Raw genomic sequence first — 23,475 nt, 5'->3', positions numbered from 1 at the left:
CTGAGGTGGGAGGTAGAGGCTACAGTGAGCCGTGATTGCACCATTGCACTCTGAGCTGAGACCTTGTCTCAAAAATAAATAAAACATACAAACAAACAACTAATTAATTGGACAGAGAGCTCACTTGTCCTCTGCCCTAACCTCTCCCTGCTTCCCTGAGTCCTGTGGGCACTTTAGTGGGTGGAACAGAATCAACAGGTGCTTGGGTGAAGGGGGTTGAGGTGAGAGAAGGGCCTGGGCTGCCTGGTAACTGCATTACTGGTTCCAGTGTGGCTCAGTCACATTGTGCCCTGGGAGGTGATAATTTTGAGTATTCCCTCAGGACATGAATAGTATTCCTCAAAAAGGGAGGCTTCATTTCATGTCTGTTAACTGCGAATACAGCCACAACTATGTCCTCAGGGCAAGGACCACTGGTAAAACCACCATACTTCTGGGGTGAGCACAGGGCAAATAATGTACAGACATCATTTCCTTTGACTAATCTTTGAAATCCTGGCTCCTGAAAGTTGTGAAAGTTCTTTGTCTAAGCAGAGATTTTTAATTTAGGACCCAGATGGAGTAGAAGGTAAGCCTCCAAAAGGTCTGCTTTCCTCAGTGTGTCAGTGTCCCAGATTCCTGGCAGGCAGCAGTCTCATTAGAAAAGCAGATTGCCTCCTGACTCACCCACTCAGTGCGATGCGAGACAGCTCCACAGCCCTCACAGCAGCCCATATTCCTGCTGGACAGGGCAGAGCGTGCACCGTCCATTTTATAGCTGCAGTGGCTACAGGCGCCTGGCCCAGGCCATGGAAAACCTTGAGAGGAGATAGTCTGTTACGGACAGGAGCTTTGTCCTGGAATTTCCTGGCCTTTGTCTGTCTGGGATAACTTCATGTACTGAGACGGCTGTTTTTTAGAGTCTGCTTCCTTCTGGGGGAAGAGTGCTACTGCCTGTCTTCCACAGAGCACTTTTGCTTCTACCAAAGCCATCTCCTCCCTGCTGCCTGCCTGTGATCACCTATGGTTCGGAGGTCGGGGGAGCACTGTGGGCAGGTGTGTGTATGTGGCTCTCAGTATACTCCTGGAAGTCGCCCGTCACAAAGGAAAAGCCATAACCATTGGACGTCAAAGCTGTGTCTTCCAGCCCGGCCCATTCACTCTGGTCCTAACCTTTGTCTGTCTCTCATATTGCAGCAGAAAAAGTCTTACCTGGAGCGAAGCGTTAAGGAAGCTGAGGACAACATCCGGGAGATGCTGATGGCACGAAGGGCCCAGTAGGGAGCCTCTCTAGGAAGCTCTTCCTCCTGCCCCTCCCATTCCTGGTGGGGGCAGAGGAGTCTCTGCAGGGAAACAGCTTCTCCTCTGCCCCAATGGATGCTTTATTTGGATGGCCTGGCAACATCACATTTTCTGCATCACCCTGAGCCTCATTTGCTTCCCAGCCCTGGAGTTTTTACCCGGCTTTGCCTGCCACCTCTGCCCAGGACACTCTTCCCTCTCGGGGTGTGTGATGAACTCCCAGGAGAGGGAAGATGGGAGCCAGGGCAAGATAGGAAGCTCTGCCTGAGCTTTCCACTAGGCACGCCAGCCAGACCAGTAAAAAGCGTCTGTCCCACTCTGCTAAGCCTGGTTTTCTTGAGCAGAGGGATGGAACAGAGGGTGAGAGAGGCAGTGGCTGTCTCCACCTCAGCTCCTGCTCCCTCTGCATCAGAGCCCTTCCTTTCTTGGGGGATGGGCCTTGCCCTCTTCTCTTTTCCCTTCCTGTACCTTTGACTAACCCTCAGCTTCCAGGCCTGCATGTAGTAGACAGAAGAGGAAGAAAGAACAGACGTTCACAGCTGAATCTCAGTGAACAGAATAACAGTCCCTGGATGGCAGTCTGCCTAAAGATTCCTTTCCCTGCCTTCTCCCATACATTCCAAAAGGAAGTTCAACAGTCAGCAGCACCTCCAAGACTGTCTCCTTTTGGCCAATATCATAAGATGGACGCCGTAATCCTGAGGCCTCCTAGAGGCTGAGGGGGCAACGGTGTGATCCAGCTGGCTCATCCCAGCCCAGGTGGGCCAATTATTCAATTTTCAAGAATTTTGTTGCAAGCCAGTTGTTAAACACAGCCATTATAATTATGTAAATTTGCAAATTATGTTAAAAACAAGGACAATAAATATTCAAAATGCATCCCTAATTACTACATTTGACCACGATCTGTGCTCTATCTGTGCACTGGCTGTGATCTCTGAGGTTGCCTCTGTTGTGTCTGGGTGGTGGAAATCCCACATGATGGCAGGTCCTGTGCTGCCCTTCCCAGCTCCAGTCAGTGACATCACATTGGTAACCTGAAATCAGCCATGGCATGGTGGGAACACGTACACCACAGAAATCAGACGTAGGACATGCTACAAAACGTGGCTGTTTTTTTTTTTAAAGAGAGCACTGGTAAACATTTATTTGCACAGCCACTGCTTCGGAGGGAAGGCAGAGTCGGCAGGGAGCTAGCTGTCAGTCAGCTGCAGCTTCTCAGGCTGGCTGGGCTGGGCGGGCCAGCTGATGGAGGAAAATCGGACTTGCTGCTATGGCAGCCTGGCGCCACTCTGTGGCCAAATATGAGATGAGTGGTACGGCTGACTAGCTGGGGTGAGGGGTGAGAGGGGACAGCCAGAAGGGAAAACTTCGGCCAGGAGCAGTGGCTCACGCCTGTAATCCTAGCATTTTGGGAGGCCGAGGCGGGCAGATCACCTGAGGTTGGGAGTTCGCGACCAGCCTGACCAACATGGAGAAGCCCTGTCTCTACTAAAAATATAAAATTAGCCGGGCCTGGTGGTACATGTCTGTAATCCCAGCTACTCGGGAGGCTGAGGCAGGAGAATTGCTTGAACCCAGGAGTGGGAGGTTGTGGTGAGCCAAGATCACGCCATTGTACTCCAGCCTGGGCAACAAGAGTGAAACTCCATCTCAAAAAAAAAGAAACCCTCTTGTCTGGCCCCATGTAATTATAGGTTCCTGGGTTTCCAGGGAGCAGGCCTGGAAGCCACTCCAGGGGCAGCCCCTGGTTACCAAAAGGCCCTTTCCTAGGCTCTGGGTAAAGGCAGGTACAAGATGTGGTGGCAAATGGCTCCTCCCTGAGCCTATCTCTGAGTGGGACTGGGGGGGAGAGTAGCTTGGCCAGGAGCCCATGACCCAGCTGGAGGACACCTGGCCTCAGAACTGGCCTTCCTTGTAGCACCCTCACTGTTTGCATCACCACCAGAATAAAAAGGTAGATTGGCTGCTGGTCATATATTGGATGGTGGCCACTAGCTGAGATACCCACATTTTATAAGCCTCAGTGAGCAGATGAGTAGTTAGACATGGTAACAGAGTCCAGGAGACAAGCACAGACTCCAGGTAGCTTAGCTTAGACCTGGAACCATTTAGACAGTTGAGCTTTGGACAAATTTATTGAAACATACAGGCTGTTAGCAGAGAAATCATTCCATGGTGTGTTACATTTGGCCACTACCTTGAATGTATAATTTAAAAATTATAAATATTTTTCACAACTAAGCCTTTGGCCAAAAAAGTCATTTAGCACATCTTTAAAGATCAATAAGAAATGGATTTTGGACATTAAAAAGATCAAGTCACTGAATTAAACAGTAGCAACCCCCACTAATCCAGAATCCCATAGTGCTGAAGGTAAAGGTGTCTGTGCAAAGCTAGTCATTTGTTACAGCAATCAGAAGAGATGGGGGCAGGCACACCTGTCAGAGGTGGCAGCAGAGCTGGCAGGACAGGACGGCTGGGCTGGGCTGGTCAGGTGAGCATGTCCCAGAGACAGCAGCAACAGAGAGCAGTCCAGCAGGCTGTGAGGCAGGTGGATGGTCCCAGCTCATCTCTTCTTTGGTCTTCTACCACATACACTGGAGGGTGAAGAGGGAAGAGGGTGAGAATGGACTGGTGCAAACCCCAGGCCCTGCAAAGTTAGCCTCCCAGGACCATGGGAAGGCTACAGCAGGGGAAAGCTATTGAGCAGACTGGTGAAACCGTGCTCCTGCCATTCCTGCTGCTGAATGGAAGGAGGGTGGCTCAGCTCAGCTGCTTTCTCCCTCCTGCCACTCCAGACCCAGGATGCCCTCACCCTCACAGGGATAAGTACTAGAGAACTTGCAGAATGGCCCCATGCCAAGGCAACCAGAGTTGGCCAACCCTACTTGGTTTGTAAACCAGGTAGCATGTTGTCCCCCCTGGAGGGGAACTGGGGGTCATTTCTTGGGATACAGCTGACCCATCACCCAAGAATAACAGAGGAAAGGGAATTAAAATCTCCTTTTAAAGGGGGGCTTTAAACCCTTAAAGAATAATCAAGAGCCCTGGTTTTTCATTCCTGGGCAATACACAATTTCAGAATGTGCCTCCAACCTCTATACCTTGACATAAACGATGAAGGAAGGCAGGGATGAAAACCTGGCTGAGTGGGATGGGGCGGCTGGAGCCTGTGTGGTGTCTTCCTGAGCCTAGCATGCTCACTTTTCCTCCAAATGGAGTTGGAAACCTGAGCCCTGTCATGGCTAAGTGCTCTATCAAGAGATCTGAGTGCTAAACAAATCCATAGGTCAAGAAGGACCCCAACTACCCACTGCTTGTCAGCTGATTTGCGGCATTAGCTTCTCTTCCCATAAGGACATATTTTAAATGGCTGCTAGTCAATCTGTGGCCACTTAAAATCTCAAAACAACCACTGTCATCCAATTCATAAGCAGTAAGCATTTCACTTTTCCAAAGTTCATGAATGCATGAATCTTATCAATTAAGCCAGTCCTTCAGGGGTTTTCTTTCAGTTTTCTTGTGTTTTGTATCTGTTTTTAGACCCCTCTCTTGGCAGCACCTCTCTCTGGAGCCTGGTGTCATTGCTGTTACAGGGCACGCTGAGTGGGTTAGTAGGGAGATTTTCCAGGTCCTCTCATTGTATCAGTTGCCCTCTACTGCACGGACATGTTCCTTTTCCTTCTGTGGCACAGGTTTAATCCCAGTCCACTTTCATTTGGCTCCACTCATCAGCACAGGTCTGTGTCTAGATGCCCTTCACCAGGAAAGCCTGCTCAGAGGCAGAGGATGAATGGCTCATTTATTCTGAGGCCTCCTAAGGTCAAGTACTTGATTTCGTCTTCACAGCAACCCTGAGGTAGATACTACCATCATTCCCACTTCACAGGCAAGGAATTCGAGGCTTAGAGAGCTTAGGTCTCTCGTTCAAGCACACGCGACGAGGCAGAGGCAAGGGCAGGATCCGAACCCAGGCCTTTATGGCTCTAAAGCCTCTGGCAAGCCAGGCTTGCTCAGACCCAACTGGGATAGAAAAGGGATCAGAAAGAGAACAGAGGTGACTGGGGCTACAGCAAAGTCGTCTCTCACATCCAGCCAGAGCCTACCCCACCCACTGAAGCCTGGCCACCCCACGCCCTGGGGTCACTGCAGCAGGAAAGCCCCAGGCAGAGTGTCCCTTCCATCTGCCTGGATGGCCTGCCCACCCCGGGATCCTGCATGGGTAGCTCTGGACAGGGAAACCCGAATACAATGGCATGCAGATCCCCTTGAATAACCCCTTCCCTGTGGTCTCCCTGTCACAGGATTGGCTCGCCTGCCCCTGGGACAGAAAGCCCCCTCCCCTGCCAGCTCTGGAAATAGCCTGCTTGATTCATGTGCAGGCCATCCCTGGGCTTCAGACCAGAAACTCAGCTGGAGGCTGGCTGCAGTGGGAGGGGCCTCACAGGCTCTCTTAAGTTACCATTTATTGAGGTATTCACAAGTGCCAGGCCCCGTGCTGAGGGCTTTCTGGACATGGGGCCACTCAGTCTTCATGACCGCCGTGTGAGGCGTGGGCATCAGGACATCAGTCAGTCTCCTCACTGCTTCCCCTTCTCCCCGACCTCCAGAGACAGGGCTGAGGTGGTGGCCATGCCTTTCTCACCTGTCAGAGCCCCTGAACCTCAGGCAGCTTGGCTGGGGAAACAAAAACGTCCTAGTCTTGCTTGCTCCACCTTTTTCCTCCAGTTTAATCAGGTTCGTCCTTGCCAGGGCTTTCACATAATATACTTGGAAACATGGGGAACTAGGGACTTTGAGCTCATTACTCCCAGGCAGTGCTGACAGAGGTTAGAAACAGCAGCTACAAAATGGAGGACTTCAAACCAGAGGGCTGTGACAGCCATGACAGGGGCGTTGAGTGCCCACACATAACTTAGAAACCCGAGTCACTTATTTCCTGGAGCACCAAGTTTCCCAAAAGCCTTAGGACCTTTTCACCTTTAGCTGAGGACAGAATCTCTGCTCCTGGGCTGTCGGGAGGATGGGCAATGGGGAGTAGCACGGGTCTGGAGGTGGGAGTGACCTGCGTTTTCCTTGCTTCAGTCGCCCAAAGCAGGGATGACTAGCGCAGGAGAAACCCCTAAGACAACCCTCACAGTTCTTCAGAGAACCTGCGGTGGGGCCCAGAAATTTTACAACTGCATCTTCTAGATGCAGGGTTCAGGGTACTGAACTTCAGAGGGTGCACTGAGCTGCACAGCCTAGTCTCTGCCCCAGGATCCCCACCCCCCCCCAGGGCCTCACCGTTCCTGGCATTCTGCTCTGCTACCATCCCCGTCGCTCCCCAATTCCCAATGGGGGACTCTGCCTGAGAACTCGTGCACTATCCTGGCTGGCACCCCATGCTGCCTGGGTCCTGGGCCACTCAGTACTTGAAGCCCGGGGCCCCCTGTGCACTGAGGCTTAGCTGGCAGTGCGAGTCACCCAGCAGGAGCTGTGGCAGAGGTGGCCCCAACCCAGGTGTTCCACAACCAGAGATGGGCCATCCTGGCAACTGCCTCCTCTACAGCCAAGCAGAAGACAAAAAGCGGGCAGAACTATGGTTATGTAAGATGTTAAACCGTTTACAGAAACTACCACCTCGGCAGCTCTTCTCTCAACTTCTGTAAATGGAATGCTATTTAGAAATATAAACCTTTTTAAAAAGAAGGAAAAAAGGGAGAGGGGTTAAAAGAGCAGTGGGGGGGCTGGGATGGTAACAGGCACCACCTTTCCGGGCACGTTGGTAGCAGTCAGTGCCCAACCTGGGAAGAGGTTCTGGTGCCTGCTGTGGCTGCTCAGATTGAGCTGCTTCTTGGAGATCAAGTGCCCCCCTGTGGCCAGTCTAGGGACCGGGGCTGGGTTCCAGCTCCTGACGGGGGCAGGGTCTTAAGGATTGGCTTCCTTCCATAAGCATCAGTGCCAAAAGGCTCATCCCCCATTCGCTATCTAGTGTCTCAGACCACCCTATTCAACCGGCCCCAGAGAAGAAGGGACTATTCCCAGGGGACTACAGGTGGAGTGGGGGTCAGGTCCTGGGGACCCTGCACTGGCTTGCCTCTCTTGCCCGCAGTCAGCCCTTTGAACCAACCCTCAGTATTCTCAGCCCCAGTCTGATGTGGGGCCTGCAGAGGGGCAGGCACCCAGAGCTTTGCCACATGGATGCAAACACAAGTGTGGGGTGGGGAACGTGCAGGGAGAGGTGCGTGAGCACACAGATGTGGCCCAGGAGCCCAGGCTAGGTCAGAAAGGCCCAGGAAGCCCTGGGTCTCAGGTGCACAGCAGCTTTGGGAAGAGCTGAGCAGCTTCTGGCAGGGGCACCTCCCAACTTCTTGCCTTCAAGCTGGAAGCAGAAAAGATAGATGGACGATGCCAGACCTGTCCAACAAGCCCTGGGGTCTTCTCCAGGGCCACCACTGCCCACTGCAACTTTGGCCACCAGACACACCAACCAGTAGTCCCCTTGGTCCCAGGATCTAGGACTACTGTATTGTATAGTCCCAGAGGTGACATTCACATGGGCTACTCAGAAGCCTGGTTCTGGGTAGGCAATGGGCAAGTGGGGCTCCAGTTCCCATAGAGGTCAGGGCAGGGATGACCTGCAGGAAATGTGAGTACAGGCCTTCTCAGGTGAAGTCTCCAATTCTCAGTCAGCCCCATTCTGGCATCTGAAACCTTCACCTGCATGGCTGGGACTTTGTAAATGATTAATCGAGTGCCTTGATATGGTAATTGAGCCTTATTAGATCCTTCTTGTTGTTGCAAGTGTCTGTACCAGTCCCAACCCAAGAGAGCTAGGCAGGAAAGGCAAACAGAAAGACCGGAGCCTCCCAGAGGGTTGTGATGCCCGCAGCCTTCTTGCTCCAGGAGTGAGGAAGCAGCACCGTGGCCCCTTATCACCCAGACCAGTGATGGGCACCCAGGGCTGGCCCTCAACTGCTAAGACAACTACAATCACCACACCTTCCAAAAAGTGCCACCAGGGGAGATGATGGCTTTGCCAGGGGAAGGAGGACCTGTAGTCTGCTCAACTGCCCTTGCCCCACATTGGGCTTCTAGACCGACAGAAGGAGGCCAACCAGCCTTCCGGGAGGTTTCAGAGGATCCACAATAGCCCTTTTACTGCTCAGATGCAGAGGTACGAAGGGAGGGGAAAATCTTTAAGCATTTTCCAAATAAGTAAAAACCTCAAGACAGCCATGAGACGGCTCCTGCAGGAGCAGAGAGAGAGAGAAGATTCAACTTGCTATGGTTTCAGTTCAGCTTTCCTTGGATGTGCAAGTGCAGTGGCATCGTTTACTACCCAGAGCAAAGGGGCTACACCGATGAGAACAAAATGTCCTAAAGGCAATGCCACTGTGCCTCTGTTCAAGGCCAGTGAGTACCAGGTCCGTGTGCTGAGTGGGAGAGTGATAGGGCGAAGGATGACCAGGAACAGCAGAGGGACCAGCCCAGCTTCTGTCCTTCCAGGGAATATCTGGGCAGAGGCAATCAAGAGTCTGTGGTTTTCATCAGACTGTTTGAAGGGTAAGATAGGAGAAGTTAGGAACCTCTTCCATTTTCCCCTTCTTCTACAGGGAGGCGGATATGGAGCTGACAGAATCGGCACAGCCTTGGCCCAGGCTCCACAACAGCAACTGCCTTTGCCTACTAAGCTCAGAGCCTTCCCTGGGCCTCCCGAGCCTCTCTTTCTGCCCTACTCCTCCTGCCCCCTTTTCCTGCAGCTTCAGCTCTGGCCTGGCTTTTCTGTGAAGCTGAGTCCCAAGATACCCACTCCAAGGTGAAGTAGACCAGGAGCTGGCCAACCAACTCACCCACCAACCTGTGTCTCACCTGACTGCAGCCCAACCCAACAAGCATTCAGGCTGCCACTGCTCTCTGGACAGGTGCGGGCGTTTACATGGATTGGTCTGGAAAGGGTGAGGGCTTGCCGAGCTGTGGATGGGTCCTTGCTCGTAGGTCTTCAGAAGTGCATTTGCCACCATCCTGAAGTGGCATCCTGGGAGGGAGGCTGCCCCTGGACAAAACCAAGCAGGTATCCCAGGGCCAAGACCAAGCCCTCTGAGAAGCTGATGAAGCCTAGGGGACCCGAGGTGAATGAGTCATCTCATTCACCCCCAATCAGTCCTGTGAACAGTAGACCCAATAACAATTTTTGGATAAACAACAGAATCTAGTAGATCTGGACACGCTGGGCCAGCCTGACAAGGCTGCACTGCCAGCATTGCCTGTGGTTTCATCCTTGGGCAAGAGCTGCTAGGCTACCAGAACAGGGTTGACTGTAGATACTGAGACAATTGAGAACTTCCCAGATGCCAGGACTACAGTCAGAACTGCCTTGGGGACCACCTTGGCCAGTCATTTTTTGGTAAGAAGAGGATGCTGAGCTCAAAGAAGGGAAATAAGTTGACTGAGGTCACATAGTGAATTAGAGGCAGGTCCTGGCCTGTCACCACACCCTCCTACCTTCTGGCCCAGTGCTCACTGCACAAGATCAGACTCGCTTCAAATCAGACAGCATCTTGGCTGCATGTGACCTGAAATGTGGCTATGCATCAAGGGAATGAAAGGCCTCCCTATTCTCTGTGCCCCAGTTCTCCTTCTAAATCCAAGATCTGTGTGTTAGGTCCAGATCTAGATTTCTCCTTGTTCAGAGTGTCCCAAGGAGAGTCAGGGCCCATCGCCTCAGAACGACCTGGTCCAACAGTCAATTGAGATATGGAGTGAATTCTGTCCACAGTCACAACATCCGAGTGAATGCCCCTCAGCCACCACCCGCCACACCTCCACCTTCCACATGAGGGTGCGGGACAAGGAGTGGCTGCCGAGGAGCCTGAGCAAGGCATGTGTGAGGGAACACCCGGGTGCATGTCAGCCTCCCTTCGTGTGTAACTCAACTCCAGTGCTGGATGCTGACAATTCCCGGGCAAGTGGCTGGAGATCCAGAAGTGCTTGGTATTTTCCAGTAAAGACCATGTTTTCTACAAGAAGGTTATCACCCCATTTAAATAAAATAGAGAAAATAAGAGCTTTTAAAAAACTATGACCAACAAAAGAAGAGGTTAAAACCAGGGCCCACTTTCCCCATGTCCCTGCCACCAACTTGGGAGTTGGGCAGACCTGAGCTGAGGTCCTGGCTCTGTTCTTCCAGAGCTGGATGATTTCAAGTAAGACACTTGACCTCTCTGAGCCTCTGCTTCCTCTCCTACAGGATGGGAAGGAAGACAGAGTTGTACAGCTACTGCCTTAGATAACACAGGAAAATGTTGTAATGAGAACAAAGTTAATATCATTAAGACAGGTCAAAAATACAAGCTCTCAATTTACAGAGAGGAAAGTTTCATCGTGGGGTTTCTTAAATAGTGAGATCATATAGTACATTTCAAATGCTATTTTTCATAATTTTCTAGGTCATTGTCTATGTTTACAGCACTGCTAAAGAACCGAGGTGCCTGTCGTGCTGATGCAGCATGTACATTCCTGTTTGCTGGTCCAGGTGCATGTACAAAGCTTGGTCTTGCAAAACATCATACAGTGAGCAATCCAAGCCACAAGAGTGCAGGGACGCGCACATCCACAGAAATGCCACAAGGTGACTGTGGGGCTCAATAGCTTGTTGTGGACAGGATGGGTTCTATCCAGATGAGTTTATAAAAGACGAAAGACGTACAGATAATAATTTAAGTCAGACTTAAATAATTCACTTTATTTTTGTAAACCTGAGGAGAAAACCAAGAGCTTCTCATACTGGTGAGAGAAGGAAATAAAAAAGGGAATCTCAAATAGTTCATGGGGGCAATGTCCTCTTTTCTGTTACACAAGACTTTAGCAAGCAATCTTCCACACCCTGAGGGGAAGACAAGCCTTAGAAACAAACTGTTTTGTATTTGGCTTAGAGTAGACAGCAGTTTTACTTTGATCTTGACACCAGCCAAATTTGGTGGGGGACTGAAGGGCAGTAATGGGGAAGAGTACTCGGGACAGGATGAGTACATAAGCAGTTCCTCAGCACCCACTCTTCTGCTAGAGTCTTGTAATGCCACTGCCTCAGATAGACCAAAGGACCATGGTGTGAGCTGGGGAAGATGTCACTGTCAAGATCAAAGGGTAGGAAGGGGCTGACAAGTATGAGAAGCCCCAAAATACACTTGAGAAGAGGACAAAATGTTTTTCTGGGCTGGGTGCGGTGGCTCATGCCTGTAATCCCAGCACTTTGGGAGGCTGAGGTGGGCGGATCATGAGATCAGAAGATCGAGACCATCCTGGCTAACATGGTGAAACTGCGTCTCTACTGAAAATACAAAAAATTAGCTGGACGTGGTGGCGGGCACCTGTAGTCCCAGCTACTCAGGAGGCTGAGGCTGAGGCAGGAGAATGGCGTGAACCCAGGAGGCGGAGCTTGCAGTGAGCCAAGATCAAACCACTGCACTCCAGCCCGGGCGACAGAGCGAGACTCCATCTCAAAAAAAAAAAAGAAAAGAAAAGAAAAGTTTTTCTGGTGCTGAAGACCCAATGTCATGGGTGACATTACTATAGTAGGAGGAGGAAGCAGTTCATTATATCATGACATATATCATGAACATATCCCTAATGCAGCTTTTGGAGGAATAATTATGAATGAGGCTGGCTGGGCGTGGTGGCTTAAGCCTGTAATCCCAGCACTTTGGGAGGCTGAGGCGGGCGGATCACCTGAGGTCAGGAGTTCAAGACCAGCCTGGCCAACATGGTGAAACCCCATCTCTACTAAAAGGTACAAAAATTAGCCAGGCATGGTGGTGGGCGCCTGTAATCCCAGCTACTTAGGAGGTTGAGGCAGGAGAATCGCTTGAACCCAGGAAGTGGAGGGTGCAGTGAGCCGAGATTGCGCCACTGAACTCCTGCCTGGGCAAGGGCGAGACTCCATCTCAAAAAAAAAAAAATTATGAATGAGGCTGATATACCAGGCAGAAGAAATTAAGGAAAATCTAGAGAAAAAACCTAATCATGCCTAGTACATGACAGTTCTATGACCCTGTGATGACAATGTAAAGACCTCGAGGGAGGGAGGATTTTCGAATGGCGGCAAACAGTGTATGATCTTGCTCATGACCTGCTCAGAAGTGAGGCACAGGAAGACCACGGTTGTGAATGATGGTGAGCTGACCTGACTCAGAGCATAACCCGGCCCACAAGTCCCTCAACATACTGGCCATCTTGTAATGGCTGTTCCTACCCAATTTAATGAATAGTATACCTCATTTACTGCCAACTTCCAAAGACCCCAATGTAATCATACACTAGGGGCTTTAACTGTGGAAAAATTACAACCCAGCAAATGAATGGGCAGGCTGCCTGCCATCATTAAAGGTTATGGCATGTAAGGGTGAGCAACCAATCCCACTTAAATACCCATTAGGCCCCATGATGATCTATAGATTTAATGCAATTTCAATAAAAATCCCAACAGGAGTTTCTAATAGATAAACAAATTCTAAAATTTATGGAAAGGAAAGAGAACTAAAATGACTAAAATAAAGATTTAACATAAAGCTACAGTAGTCAAGATAACCGGTTAATGGTATTGGCAAACAGACACATAGATCAAAGGAATGGAATGAAGAAGACAATAATAGACCCACATGAACATGGCTAACTGGTTTGACACATAAGCAAAGGCAATTCATTGGAGAAAACATTTTGAAAAACATTGGTATGGCATGCAAAACACCTCACAAAAACCCTCAGCTATTTTAAACCTCACATTTTATACAAAAACTAACCCCAAATGGATTATAGATCTCAATGAAAAACATAAAACTGTAAAATATTTTGAAGAAAACATAGAAAAGCATCTTCATGACCTGGGGTTAGACAAAGAGTCCTTAGACTGACACCAAAAACGTGATAAAATAAAATAAAAAACTGATAAACAATGAAAACTTTTGCTCCATCGAAGACACTGTTAAGGGGATGAAAAGATAGGCTACAGACGCAGAGAAAATATGTGCAAATCACAGCCAACAGAGGACTTGTATCTAAAATATATAACAACTCTCAAAAGTCCACAGTAAGAAAACAACCCAATTTGAAAGTGGATAAAAGACTTGAAAAAACACTTCACCAAAGAGGGTATACGGAGAGCAAATATGCACATGACTTCATCACTAACTATTAGGAAAACACAAATTAAAACCACAATGAGATGCCACTACATACAATCAGAATGGCTAAAATAAAAATTGCTGACAATATCAAGTACTGGCAAAGATGCAGAGCCACTGGAACTCTCATTCGTTACTGATATGAATGCACGATGCCAAAGCCACTTTGGATAAGAGTAGCAGTTTCTTAAGCCTATCATATGATCCAGAAATTCCACTCCTGGGTATTCAGCTTAGAGAAATGAAAACTTAGGTTCACACAAAAACCTGAACATCAATGTTTATAGCAGATGGATTCATAATCACCCAGAGGTAGAAACAACCCAAATGGTCCTTCAACAGGTGAATGAATAACTGTGGTACCTCTAATACAATGGAATACTTCTCAGCAATAAAGTTATCCACAGATCCTCATAGAATACACCAGCAGTTAACACACCAATGATTTTGCTCGCAAGGCAGTATCCCGGAATGACATTCCAGGGCAAAACCTAACCATCCCAAATCTCCTGTGGCCAAATGCACTGCAAAATCCCAAAGACCAGGGGCTTTCAAATGTATTCCTCAGGCCCCTGAGCTTTCATAAAAAGTAGGGGGTGGTTCCTCCTTGCCTCAGCCACAGCAATTCTATAGTATCTATTTTCCAGACTGGAGTTGCATGTAAAGTTTCCTTTCAAAAGATGTATATTAGCAAAATCTGTAATGGTGGTCATGAAAGATCTAGACTGTTGCTACTGTTCAGAAGGACCTCCCCAGGGCATGGATGGTCATCTGTTTGGTTATCTATGTACTGGACCCTCCAGCAGCTACCGCAGAGGACATAGTCTTCTTGAGGAACAATGTCTCCTCTGTTCAGGCTCAAAGCTGAGTGACATTAGCCTGACTCCCTTACTTGGTGTCTAACCTTTTTGGAACTCAATGTTTTGTTAGCATGCTTCTCTCCAGTTTAGCGGGGGTTCCTAGCCTTCCTGCCTCAGCTAGTTCTTTGCACCTGTGAGCTCGCCTGTTCCATGCTTACACAAATGTCTGCCTTTCTCCAGGCCTGAGGAGCCCTGTCTTCTAGTTCCAAGAAGTCTTGTCTTTCCTTCTGTTGATTTCCTTCACAGAACAAGAACTGGAGAAAAGTCCACCTCCTCAGTGAAAACAGTGTAGACACTTTTGCGTTCTCACCTTACCTAATCTCTCAGCAACATCTGATGTTACTAATCATTCCTCTCTTCCCAATACATCTTCACTTAGCTCTCAGGACATCCCATTCTCCTAGCTTTCTCTCTCTGACTCCTTTGCAGATCCATCCAGAATTCCTTAAAGCTCAGCCCTACACTGCCATCTTTCCTTTTCCCTCCATATTTCCATCCAAGTTGATCTTACTCACGGCCACAGTTTCAATGATCATCAACATGCCAAGGCTCTCCACATTGACATCTCTAGCCCAACCTCTCCTCCAAGCTTCGGGTTTATATACAATTGCTTACCTGACATCTCCACTTGAATGTCTCAAAGATACTTTGAAACCTCAAACTAACTCAGTTTGTTCTCCCTCTCAACCAATGATGATTCCTTTCTCTTGTTCCCAACCTCTGTAAACACCATCAGGCACTCAGTTCCAGTCAGAAATCCAGAAGTCATCCCTGACTCTTACCTTCTTCCTCAATGTCCATATCCAATCCATCACCAAGTCCTGTTGATTTTACTTCCCAATATCTCAAATGCATTCATTTCTCTCCATAATCACCATGTGTACCTGTGCCCCCTTCCAAACCACTCTCCACACAGAAACCAAAGGGATCTCTTAAAAATGCAAATGTGATATCATCCCTTGGCTTAATATCCTTCAACAGCCTCCCATTACTCACAAGACAAATACCAAAATCCTTAACTTGGGCTATGAGCCCCCATCTTGTTCCTGCCTGTTTCTCAACTGCTCCTAATGTCCCCTTGCTGCCTATAACACTAATTTCCTTTTCCACTTTATCAAATGAGCCACCATCTTTCCTGCCATTGGGCCTTGGCACCTGCTGTTCCTACACTTTTGACTATTAACATCTATACATCTTTCAGATCTTAGCTTACATCACTGCCTTGGGGAAGCCTTCTTGGACTATGCCAGATTGTTCCCTTTTTGTATGTTTTCATGGCATTATGTCTCTTCTCTTCACAGGGAAGTATGATGTCAATTATTACCTGTGGGTTTATTTAATGTCTGGTTCCCTGCCTAGAGTATAAGCCCTGCAAAAGCAGGGATTGGGGGTTTGTTCTATGTGGTCTGTCACCTGACACTCTGGAGCTACGTTTATGGAATCTATGATTGTCTCTGTAGAACCCTGGTGGTTTCCCTGGAGCATGCATAGGACAGACTGAAGAACTGCTCCCCTCACAGCTGAACTGCCCCCAAGGTAATGGTGTGACAAAGATGGGCTAAAATTTTCTAATGTGTGATCCCAATGGAATGAATAAATTATTTCCACCAAGTAATAAATGTAACATTTTAAAAAAGTAATCTATTCACGGTAACATTAAAATTATAATATACCTAGGGGAAAAATCTAATTTTAAAAACCAATAAAAATATGCGAGAACTATGTGAAGAAAATTTTAAGACTTAAAGGACATAAAAAGAACACAAAAATAAATTGAGAGATTACTTGTTCATGGTGGGAAGACAATATTGTAAATATGTCAACTCTTTCACCAATTACTTGATAAATTACACGCTGTTCCAATCAAAGCCCAACATGGTTTTCTGTAGAAACTAACACACATTCTAAAATGTAGATGAAAGAGTAAAAGGCCGAGAAAGCCAAGAAAATTATGAAAAAAAAATAAGAGGTATGTGTTTTTGCATGTGCTGGTGGAAGGAGGGTACACATCACACCAGATTCCTGATTCTAGCTCATATTCTAATTCGTATATGGGAACGTGGTATATGACAAATCTCATCTCAAATTAACAGGGAAAGGATTGAAATGGTGCCCCAAAGACTAAAGACACCAATCCCTAACAGAGTTTACAAGATGGCAGTCAAGAAACAACTTGCTGAAACACTGAAACGCCTCTGCTTATGAGGCAAAAGAACTGAGTGAAATCTGTTAGAACCAATATGGCCAGCTGGAGTTTGGACAGAATGAGCCGCTGATGATGTCACAGCCTGAATTTTCACTGCATGTTTCATACTAACCCCTCCCCTGAATTTGCACATGGGATCCAAGAGGTAGCATGAAGAGATTATTGTACATGCCCCAGGACTTTCCAAACCTCTTCTTTCCTTCCACCAACCACCTCTCTCATCCTGGAATCCATCCCTCTAACCTTTTCTAATAAAATTACTGCCTTAAAGCCAGGATAGGGAGACAGATTTGACTTGGAATCCTGTCTCCTTAATCAACTTATAATAAAAGCATTTCTTTTCTCAAAAACCCAGTGTCATGGAATTGGCTTCTAGCACATCAGGCAGTGAGCCCCTTTTGCTTGGTAACAGGATGATCTAATTAATACATGCAGCTGGAACTACCAAGATGGAAAAAGAAAACTAGAATCTTATCCTACACCATGATAAAAAAAAAAAATAAATTCAGGGCCAGGTGCGGTGGCTCATGCCTGTAATCCCAGCACTTTGGGAGGCTGAGATGGATGGATCACCTGAGGTCAGGAGTTCAAGACCATCCTGACCAACATGGCAAAACCCCTGTCTCTACTAAAAATACAAAAATTAGCTGGGCATGGTGGTGCATGCCTGTAGTTCCAGCTACTCGGGAGGCGGAGGCAAGAGAATCGCTTGAACCCAGGAGGCAGAGGCTGCAGTGAGCCGAGATCGTGCCACTGCACTCCAGCTTGGGTGACAGAGCAATACCTCATTTCAAAAAATAAAATAAAAATACAAAATTAGCTGGGTGTGGTGGCACATGCCTGTAATCCCAGCTACTTGGGAGGCTGAGGCAGGAGAATCGCTTGAACCAGGGAGGCAGAGGTTGCAGTGAGCCAAGATCACACCATTGCACTCCAGCCTGGGCAACAAGAGCGAAACTAGGTCTCAAAAAAATAAATAAATACATAAATAAACAAATAAATAAATCAGGTGGACTAACGACTATATCTGAAACATTTTTAGAAGAAAATATAGACTTATTTTTATGAGCTTGGAATAGAAAATGAGTTTTCAAAGACTAAACCATACAAAACACGAGGGAAAGATGATAAACATGACTTCTAAAATTTCTCATACTAGAAAATACACTATAAAAAGATTAAGAGAGGCCAGGTATGGTGGCTCACACCTGCAATCCCAGCACTTTGGATCTCAGGTGGATCGCTTGAGTTCAGGAGTTCAAGACCAGCCTGGAAAACATGGCAAAACCCTGTCTCTATTTAAAAAATACAAAAATTAGCAGGGTATGGTGGCGCATGCCTGTAATCCCAGCTACTTGGGAGGCTGAGGCACAAGAATTGCTTGAACCCAGGAAGTAAAGGTTGCAGTGAGATGAGATCACACCACTGCACTCCAGCCTGGGTAACACAGCAAGACTCCATTCCAAAAAAAATGAGAGTCAGATAGGAAGAAGATATTTGCATGCCTATAAAACAGACAAATATTAGTGGATAGAATATATAGAAATTCTCTACAAATCAGTAAGACAAACCAACAGAAAAGACAGGCTAAGAATATGTATAATCAATTCACAAGATATGTACAAACTTCCCAAAACTTATATGTTTATGTTCAAGGTCACTAGTAATCAGGGAAAGCAAATTAGTGAGGTACCATTTCACACCTATGAAAGGTGCTAAATTTAAAAATCTGTGAGTTATTTTCAAAGAAAGAAGAAAATGGAAATTGTGCAACAGTAGTTGTTTATTCCAGTAACAGGAGGTAGCAGGGCTGTAGGGAAATACTTGGATCTTAGCTGCTCAGTTCAAGTTGTCCAGGAGGCAGCAGCAGCAGAGAGCAGTCCAGCAAGCAGCCAGGACTGCCTGACACCCGCTGTCCATCTTCCTTTCCCGTTCTATCACGTACACTGTTGAAGGGGGTGCAGGGCGGGCAGAGGAGAGAGAGACCCAGTCAGAGGGGACTTGGAGTGGCAGCATCCTGGTAGAATTTACCACACTCTGCAGAGACTGGTTCTGTCTAGATTGTTAGCTCCACAAGGGCAGGGCAGGGGCCAAGCTGATCTGGTTCACTGCCCTTTCTCTGCTTCAGTGTCTGGCACACATCAGGTACTCAGCAGCTATCAGACCACTATTCCTGCCACCTCTCCTTCTCCAAGCTGACAAGGAAACCCAACCCAGTACTTTATTTGTTGCTTGTCCAAAGTGATCCAATTCTCAATGCAACCCTTGCCCTGAGCCCCACCCTTGCAGCCTGATATGGCAGGCACCGGCGGAAATCTTTACATATGATTTCATTTAATCCTCCCAACAGCTCTGTATTACTATCATCATTTTATAACTCTCATACACTGTTAGCAGGAGTGGGAATGGACAGAATCTCTTTGAAGGAGAATTTAGGGAGAAGGGGAGAGACAACTGCAAACCAGAAAATTTGTATCTGGAATTTATCCTGCAGAAATAATTGTCCCAGTGTTCAGGGATCTATGTAAAGTATGGTTGTTGCTGCATCAAAATAACCCCAAACTAGCCTTAATGTCTATCAGGTGAGTCCAGTTGGGTAAATTAAAGCACACCGCATAATCGACTACTACTAAAAGAACCAGGTGGTTCTTCCACGTGGCCAATAATTTAAGGGATGAAAGCAAGGTCTAGAGCAGTGCTTCTATTTTATTTGTACAATAAGAAGTATATACACACAAATACACACACGTTTCTGAAAGTATACAAGAACTTAAAGGTCAGGGTGTGGACAGAGGTGGAGGTTTTCACTTTGCTTTTACATTTTTCTCAAATCCAGGCTTGTCTGATTCCAATGCCACACTCAAAGCTGCTCCTGGGGCTCCTCATGGCAGGAGGGTGTTTTAGAATTCTAAAATTCTAATCAGAATTCAAGGCATTCTAGCTAGTTTTAGAATGCCTTGGATCTCTTCAAGCATCTATTTCAACTGCTCTAAGATAGTTCCAGGGGCATTAGGGGCAGTGGGCACTGACCAATCTGGGCTCCTAGCCCCAGTGGCCCCATCCTCAGTCCTGGGCTGCCTCCCTAAGTCACTGTTACTTAGACACTTCACATGGTCCAACTCCCCACAACCATGCTCCTCTTATAGCCTGACCTGGCACCTCCTAACCCATAGTTCCACCTATCAAATATGCCTTAAATCCAATTCTGTCTCCTTTCAGGCCCTGCAGCCTCTGAGCTCTAGGCTAGCACCAGAGCTGGGCAAACCTGGCAAGTAGGGGATGCTATCAAATCACAACTCCCCCTTCAAGGAGCTCAAACCAGAGAGGACCCCTACACTGCTGCAATTCCTGGGGCTGAGCCCCTATTAACCCTCTCCCCCCTGCCCATGCCAGGTCCCAAGCAGCTCATTAAGGCTTCTTTTGCAACCCCTGGCCCTTCACACCAGGTGGCAGTACTTCAGAATTTACCAAATCAACCCCAGCCTCTTTTCTTGGGGTTCGGGAAGGTACTCAGGAGCCCACCTGAGCCAGGTTCTGGGGAAGACGGCATCAAGGGAGCAGGCGCCATCGGTCTCTGCCTATGCACAGCCTTGAGGATTCCATGATGCTCCAGGGGCCACCTCCAGGTCCCTAACCAGCCCCCTGGCTCCCCTCACCCCAGTGAGTGTGAACATCCATCATACTCCGCTTTCTCCTCTCACTTCCTCAGCAGAGCCCCTCCATTCTTGACTCCCACACTGCTGCTCTCCACCTCTGCCAGTCAGTGACCTCAGCAGCACCAGGACCCTTGTCAGGAACTTCAGCGTCTACTCAGCTGACCCTTGGTAGTGCCCACCCCACCCCTTGGCCTTCTCTCAGCATCAGCAATACTGTCACTGGGCTCATCCTTTCCTGTGTCCTGGAAACATCCCCTCCACATTTTTTTTTTTTTAAGACAGAGTTTCACTCTTGTTTCCCAGGCTGGAGTACAAGGGTGCAATCTCGGCTCACTGCAACCTCTGCCTCCCAGGTTCAAGTGATTATCCTGCCTCAGCCTCCCATGTAGCTGGGATTACAGGCATGCGCCATCACATCTGGCTAATTTATATATATATATATATATATATATATATATATATATATATATATATATATTTTTTTTAATAGAGATGGGGTTTCACCATGTTTGCCAGGCTGGTCTCGAACTCCTGACCTCAAGTGATCCGCCTACCTTGGCCTCCCAAAGTGCTGGGATTATAGACATGAGCCACCGCGCCCAGCCCAGAATAGGAATTTTAATAAAATATCAAGTTGAATTTAAATATAGGGTCATCTACTCACTGGCCATGTAACCTTGGACAGGTAATAACCTATCCAACCCTCAGTTTCTTCTGCTATAAAACAGGAATAATATTAGTAATCTATACCCCATCATAGGGTTGCTGGGAAAATGAAAAGATTATGCATGTAAAATGCTGGGCACAGTGCTTCGCACATCGGAAAGCATTCAGTAAATGCTCACTGATGTTATTACTATTATTCAAATGCCTATGACCTTTCAGGCAGACCCCTCCCCTGACCAAAAGCGGGCCTCTTGTAGACAGGGAGAAAGAAGAGGAGGTGTTTACCCACTCTGGGAAGAAGCCTCAGAAATAAACAGGAAGCTGGGAGTCAGAGTCACAGGCTATTCTAGGAGCAAGAGGCCTGCAAGATCAGTTAGCCCCTCGCTGTAGAGAGGAGGTAACGGAGTTCCAGTGCAAGGGATGGATATACCCAAAGCCACTCTGAGAGAAGGGGAAGAGCAGAACAGAGCCAGATCTCTATCTCCAGTAGATTCACAGTAGGAAAATACAAGAATGCTGGGGAGGGGACTGCCAGGAACCGAAGGCCCTGCCTAGGCACACCTTCCTTCACTCCAGCTCACACACACACATGAACAGTCCCCATCACTTTTCCTTTGGTCTCAACTAACTACATGACATCAGAGCCAAGGTTCAGAGTCAGGGAAACCGGTCACATCTTTGGGAAGTATGACTAGGAAGCCCAGGCAGAGCTCAGGGCTGGGCAGCTTCCAAGTCAGAGGATGTGGAGTTTGTATACTGAGCCTGGGACAGAAGAGAAACATATGGGACATGGGAACAATCAGGATGGCAGCCAGAGGCTGGAGTCCAGGGGTCACAGACACCTCCTGTATCCTGACTGCCAGGCCCAGGCCCATGCCTGGTAACAAGCCCTTCCCCAACCCCCTCCCACTGATTGAAGGCCTAAACACCCCAGGCACTGTGGTCACCCCAGCAGGAATCCCCACAGTGGGATTCACCTGTATCTGCCTACACCACCTGCCAGTCCTAGACTTCCACTGATCCTGAATGGGCAGTGGCACCTATGTAGGAAAACAGTTTGTTGCATGACAAGAATGACACCATCTTTTTTATTTTTATTTTTTAGAGAGAGGGTCTTGCTCTATTACCCAGGCTGAAGTGCAGTGGCATGATCATAACTCACCTCAGCGTCAAACTTCTGGGCTCAAGCAATCCTTTAACCTCTGCTTCCCAAGTAGCTAGGACAACAGGTGCATGTCACCACACCTGGCTAATTTAAAAAATTTTTTGTAGAGACAGGGTCTTGCTATGTTGCCCATGCTGGTCTTCAACTCCTGGCCTCAAGCCATCCTCCTGCTTGGTTTCCCAAAGTGCTGGGATTACAGGCATGAGCCACTGTGCCTGGTATGACACTATCTTGAAGTGAAACCACGATGACTGATGTATTCCCATGGCATAGACAACTCCTTATAAAAACACAATGCCAGGCTGGGCATGATGGATCACACCTGTAATCCCAGTGCTTTGGGAGGCTGAGGTGGGAGGATCCCTTGAATTAACGAGTTCAAGACTGGCCTGGGCAATAAAGTGAGACTCCATCTCTACAAAAAATTTTTTAAGTAGCTGAGTGTGGTGGCTCATGCCTGTAGTCCCAGCTATTCAGGAGGCTGAAGCAGGAGGATTGCTTGAGCCCAGGAGTTTGAGGCTGCAGTGAGTCATGATCACACCACCACACATTCCAGCCCAAGCGACAGAGCAAGAACCTGTCTCCAAAAATAAAAGAAAAAAAGAAACAATGCCTATTGCATAAATAACCTCTAGTGAAGATGTTTGTCTAATCTTCCCAGAGTTTTGTAAGAAAGTCTGCGGCAGCTGGGCATGGTGGCTCATGTATGTAATCCTAGCACTTTGGGAGGCTGAGACAGGCGGATCACTTGAGGTCAGGAGTTCGAGACCAGCCTGACCAACATGGAGAAACCCCATCTCTACTAAAAATACAAAATTAGCTAGGTGTGGTGGCGCATGCCTGTAATCCCAGCTACTCGGGAGGCTGAGGCAGCAGAATCGCTTGAACCCGGGAGGCAGAAGTTGCGGTGAGCCGAGATTTTGCCACTGCACTCCAGCCTGGGCAACAAGAACGAAACTCCATCTCAAAAAAACAAACAAACAAAAAAATAAACTCTGAGGCATGACCAGCTATACATGTCCTTACCCTAAAAGCTTGCTATTTAAATAATACTTTCTGGAGAGTATGTACAGGGATCCACCCTGTCTCCACCTGAGACATTGCTTCTGTTCTTAAGTCCCTATTAAATGTTTCTTTCTGAGAAACTGGATGTGTCAGCCTCTCAGCTCCCTCAGCCTTTGGGGGTCGATCTGTATATAGCTGGCTCACCCTGGAGGAACTGGCTGCATACCCTTTGAACAACCTCTTTGTTCTTCTCTCCCTGCCAGAGGAATGGCTTGCCTACCCCAGTGCAGCAAAGTGCCCCCTCGCCTCATATCAGCTCCAGAAATAGCTGCCTGATTCATGAGCAGGCCCCTCCCAGGGTGTAGGCCAGGGACCCAGCTGAAAGCTGGGTTACTGTGTGAAGAGCTCTTATTCCACACCCCACACAGATCTATGTTCTTCTGGGAAGCATCTGATCTGCTGTCTGGCAAAC

General features: G+C 47.9%; 2 protein-coding genes and 1 long non-coding RNA gene across 4 annotated transcripts in view; 2 read left to right on the top strand and 1 right to left on the bottom strand.

Annotated features, from left to right (window-relative positions):
* Nucleotides 1-2,173, top strand: part of PFDN1 (prefoldin subunit 1) — a 58,881-nt gene extending 56,708 nt beyond the window's left edge. The window contains exon 4 of the mRNA XM_054487305.2: nucleotides 1,177-2,173. Coding sequence (XP_054343280.1) covers nucleotides 1,177-1,260 — 84 coding nt within the window. The 3' untranslated portion in view covers nucleotides 1,261-2,173. The remainder of the gene's footprint in view (nucleotides 1-1,176) is intronic.
* Nucleotides 2,174-3,400: 1,227 nt separating this feature from the next.
* The window catches only part of CYSTM1 (cysteine rich transmembrane module containing 1), a 68,611-nt gene continuing 48,536 nt past the window's right edge, over nucleotides 3,401-23,475 (bottom strand). Inside the window, exon 3 of one of the 2 annotated variants that reach the window (XM_054487307.2) lies at nucleotides 3,401-3,881. In XM_054487307.2, the coding sequence (XP_054343282.1) occupies nucleotides 3,775-3,881 (107 nt within the window). In that variant the 3' untranslated portion in view covers nucleotides 3,401-3,774. Of the gene's footprint in view, nucleotides 3,882-18,274; nucleotides 18,458-23,475 lie in introns of those variants that run through there. The other variant, XM_063665232.1, reaches the window with a different exon arrangement.
* Nucleotides 10,650-16,856, top strand: LOC134739608 (uncharacterized). The gene is made up of 3 exons (XR_010126442.1): nucleotides 10,650-10,897; nucleotides 15,766-15,841; nucleotides 16,399-16,856. It is a non-coding gene; the product is annotated as an uncharacterized LOC134739608 (long non-coding RNA).

Source organism: Pongo pygmaeus, chromosome 4 (assembly GCF_028885625.2).
Source record: "Pongo pygmaeus isolate AG05252 chromosome 4, NHGRI_mPonPyg2-v2.0_pri, whole genome shotgun sequence".
In the NCBI taxonomy this organism is placed as follows: Eukaryota; Metazoa; Chordata; class Mammalia; order Primates; family Hominidae; genus Pongo; species Pongo pygmaeus.
The sequence above is the reverse complement of the archived record's forward strand: the minus strand, read 5'-3'. Positions and strand labels throughout refer to the sequence as shown.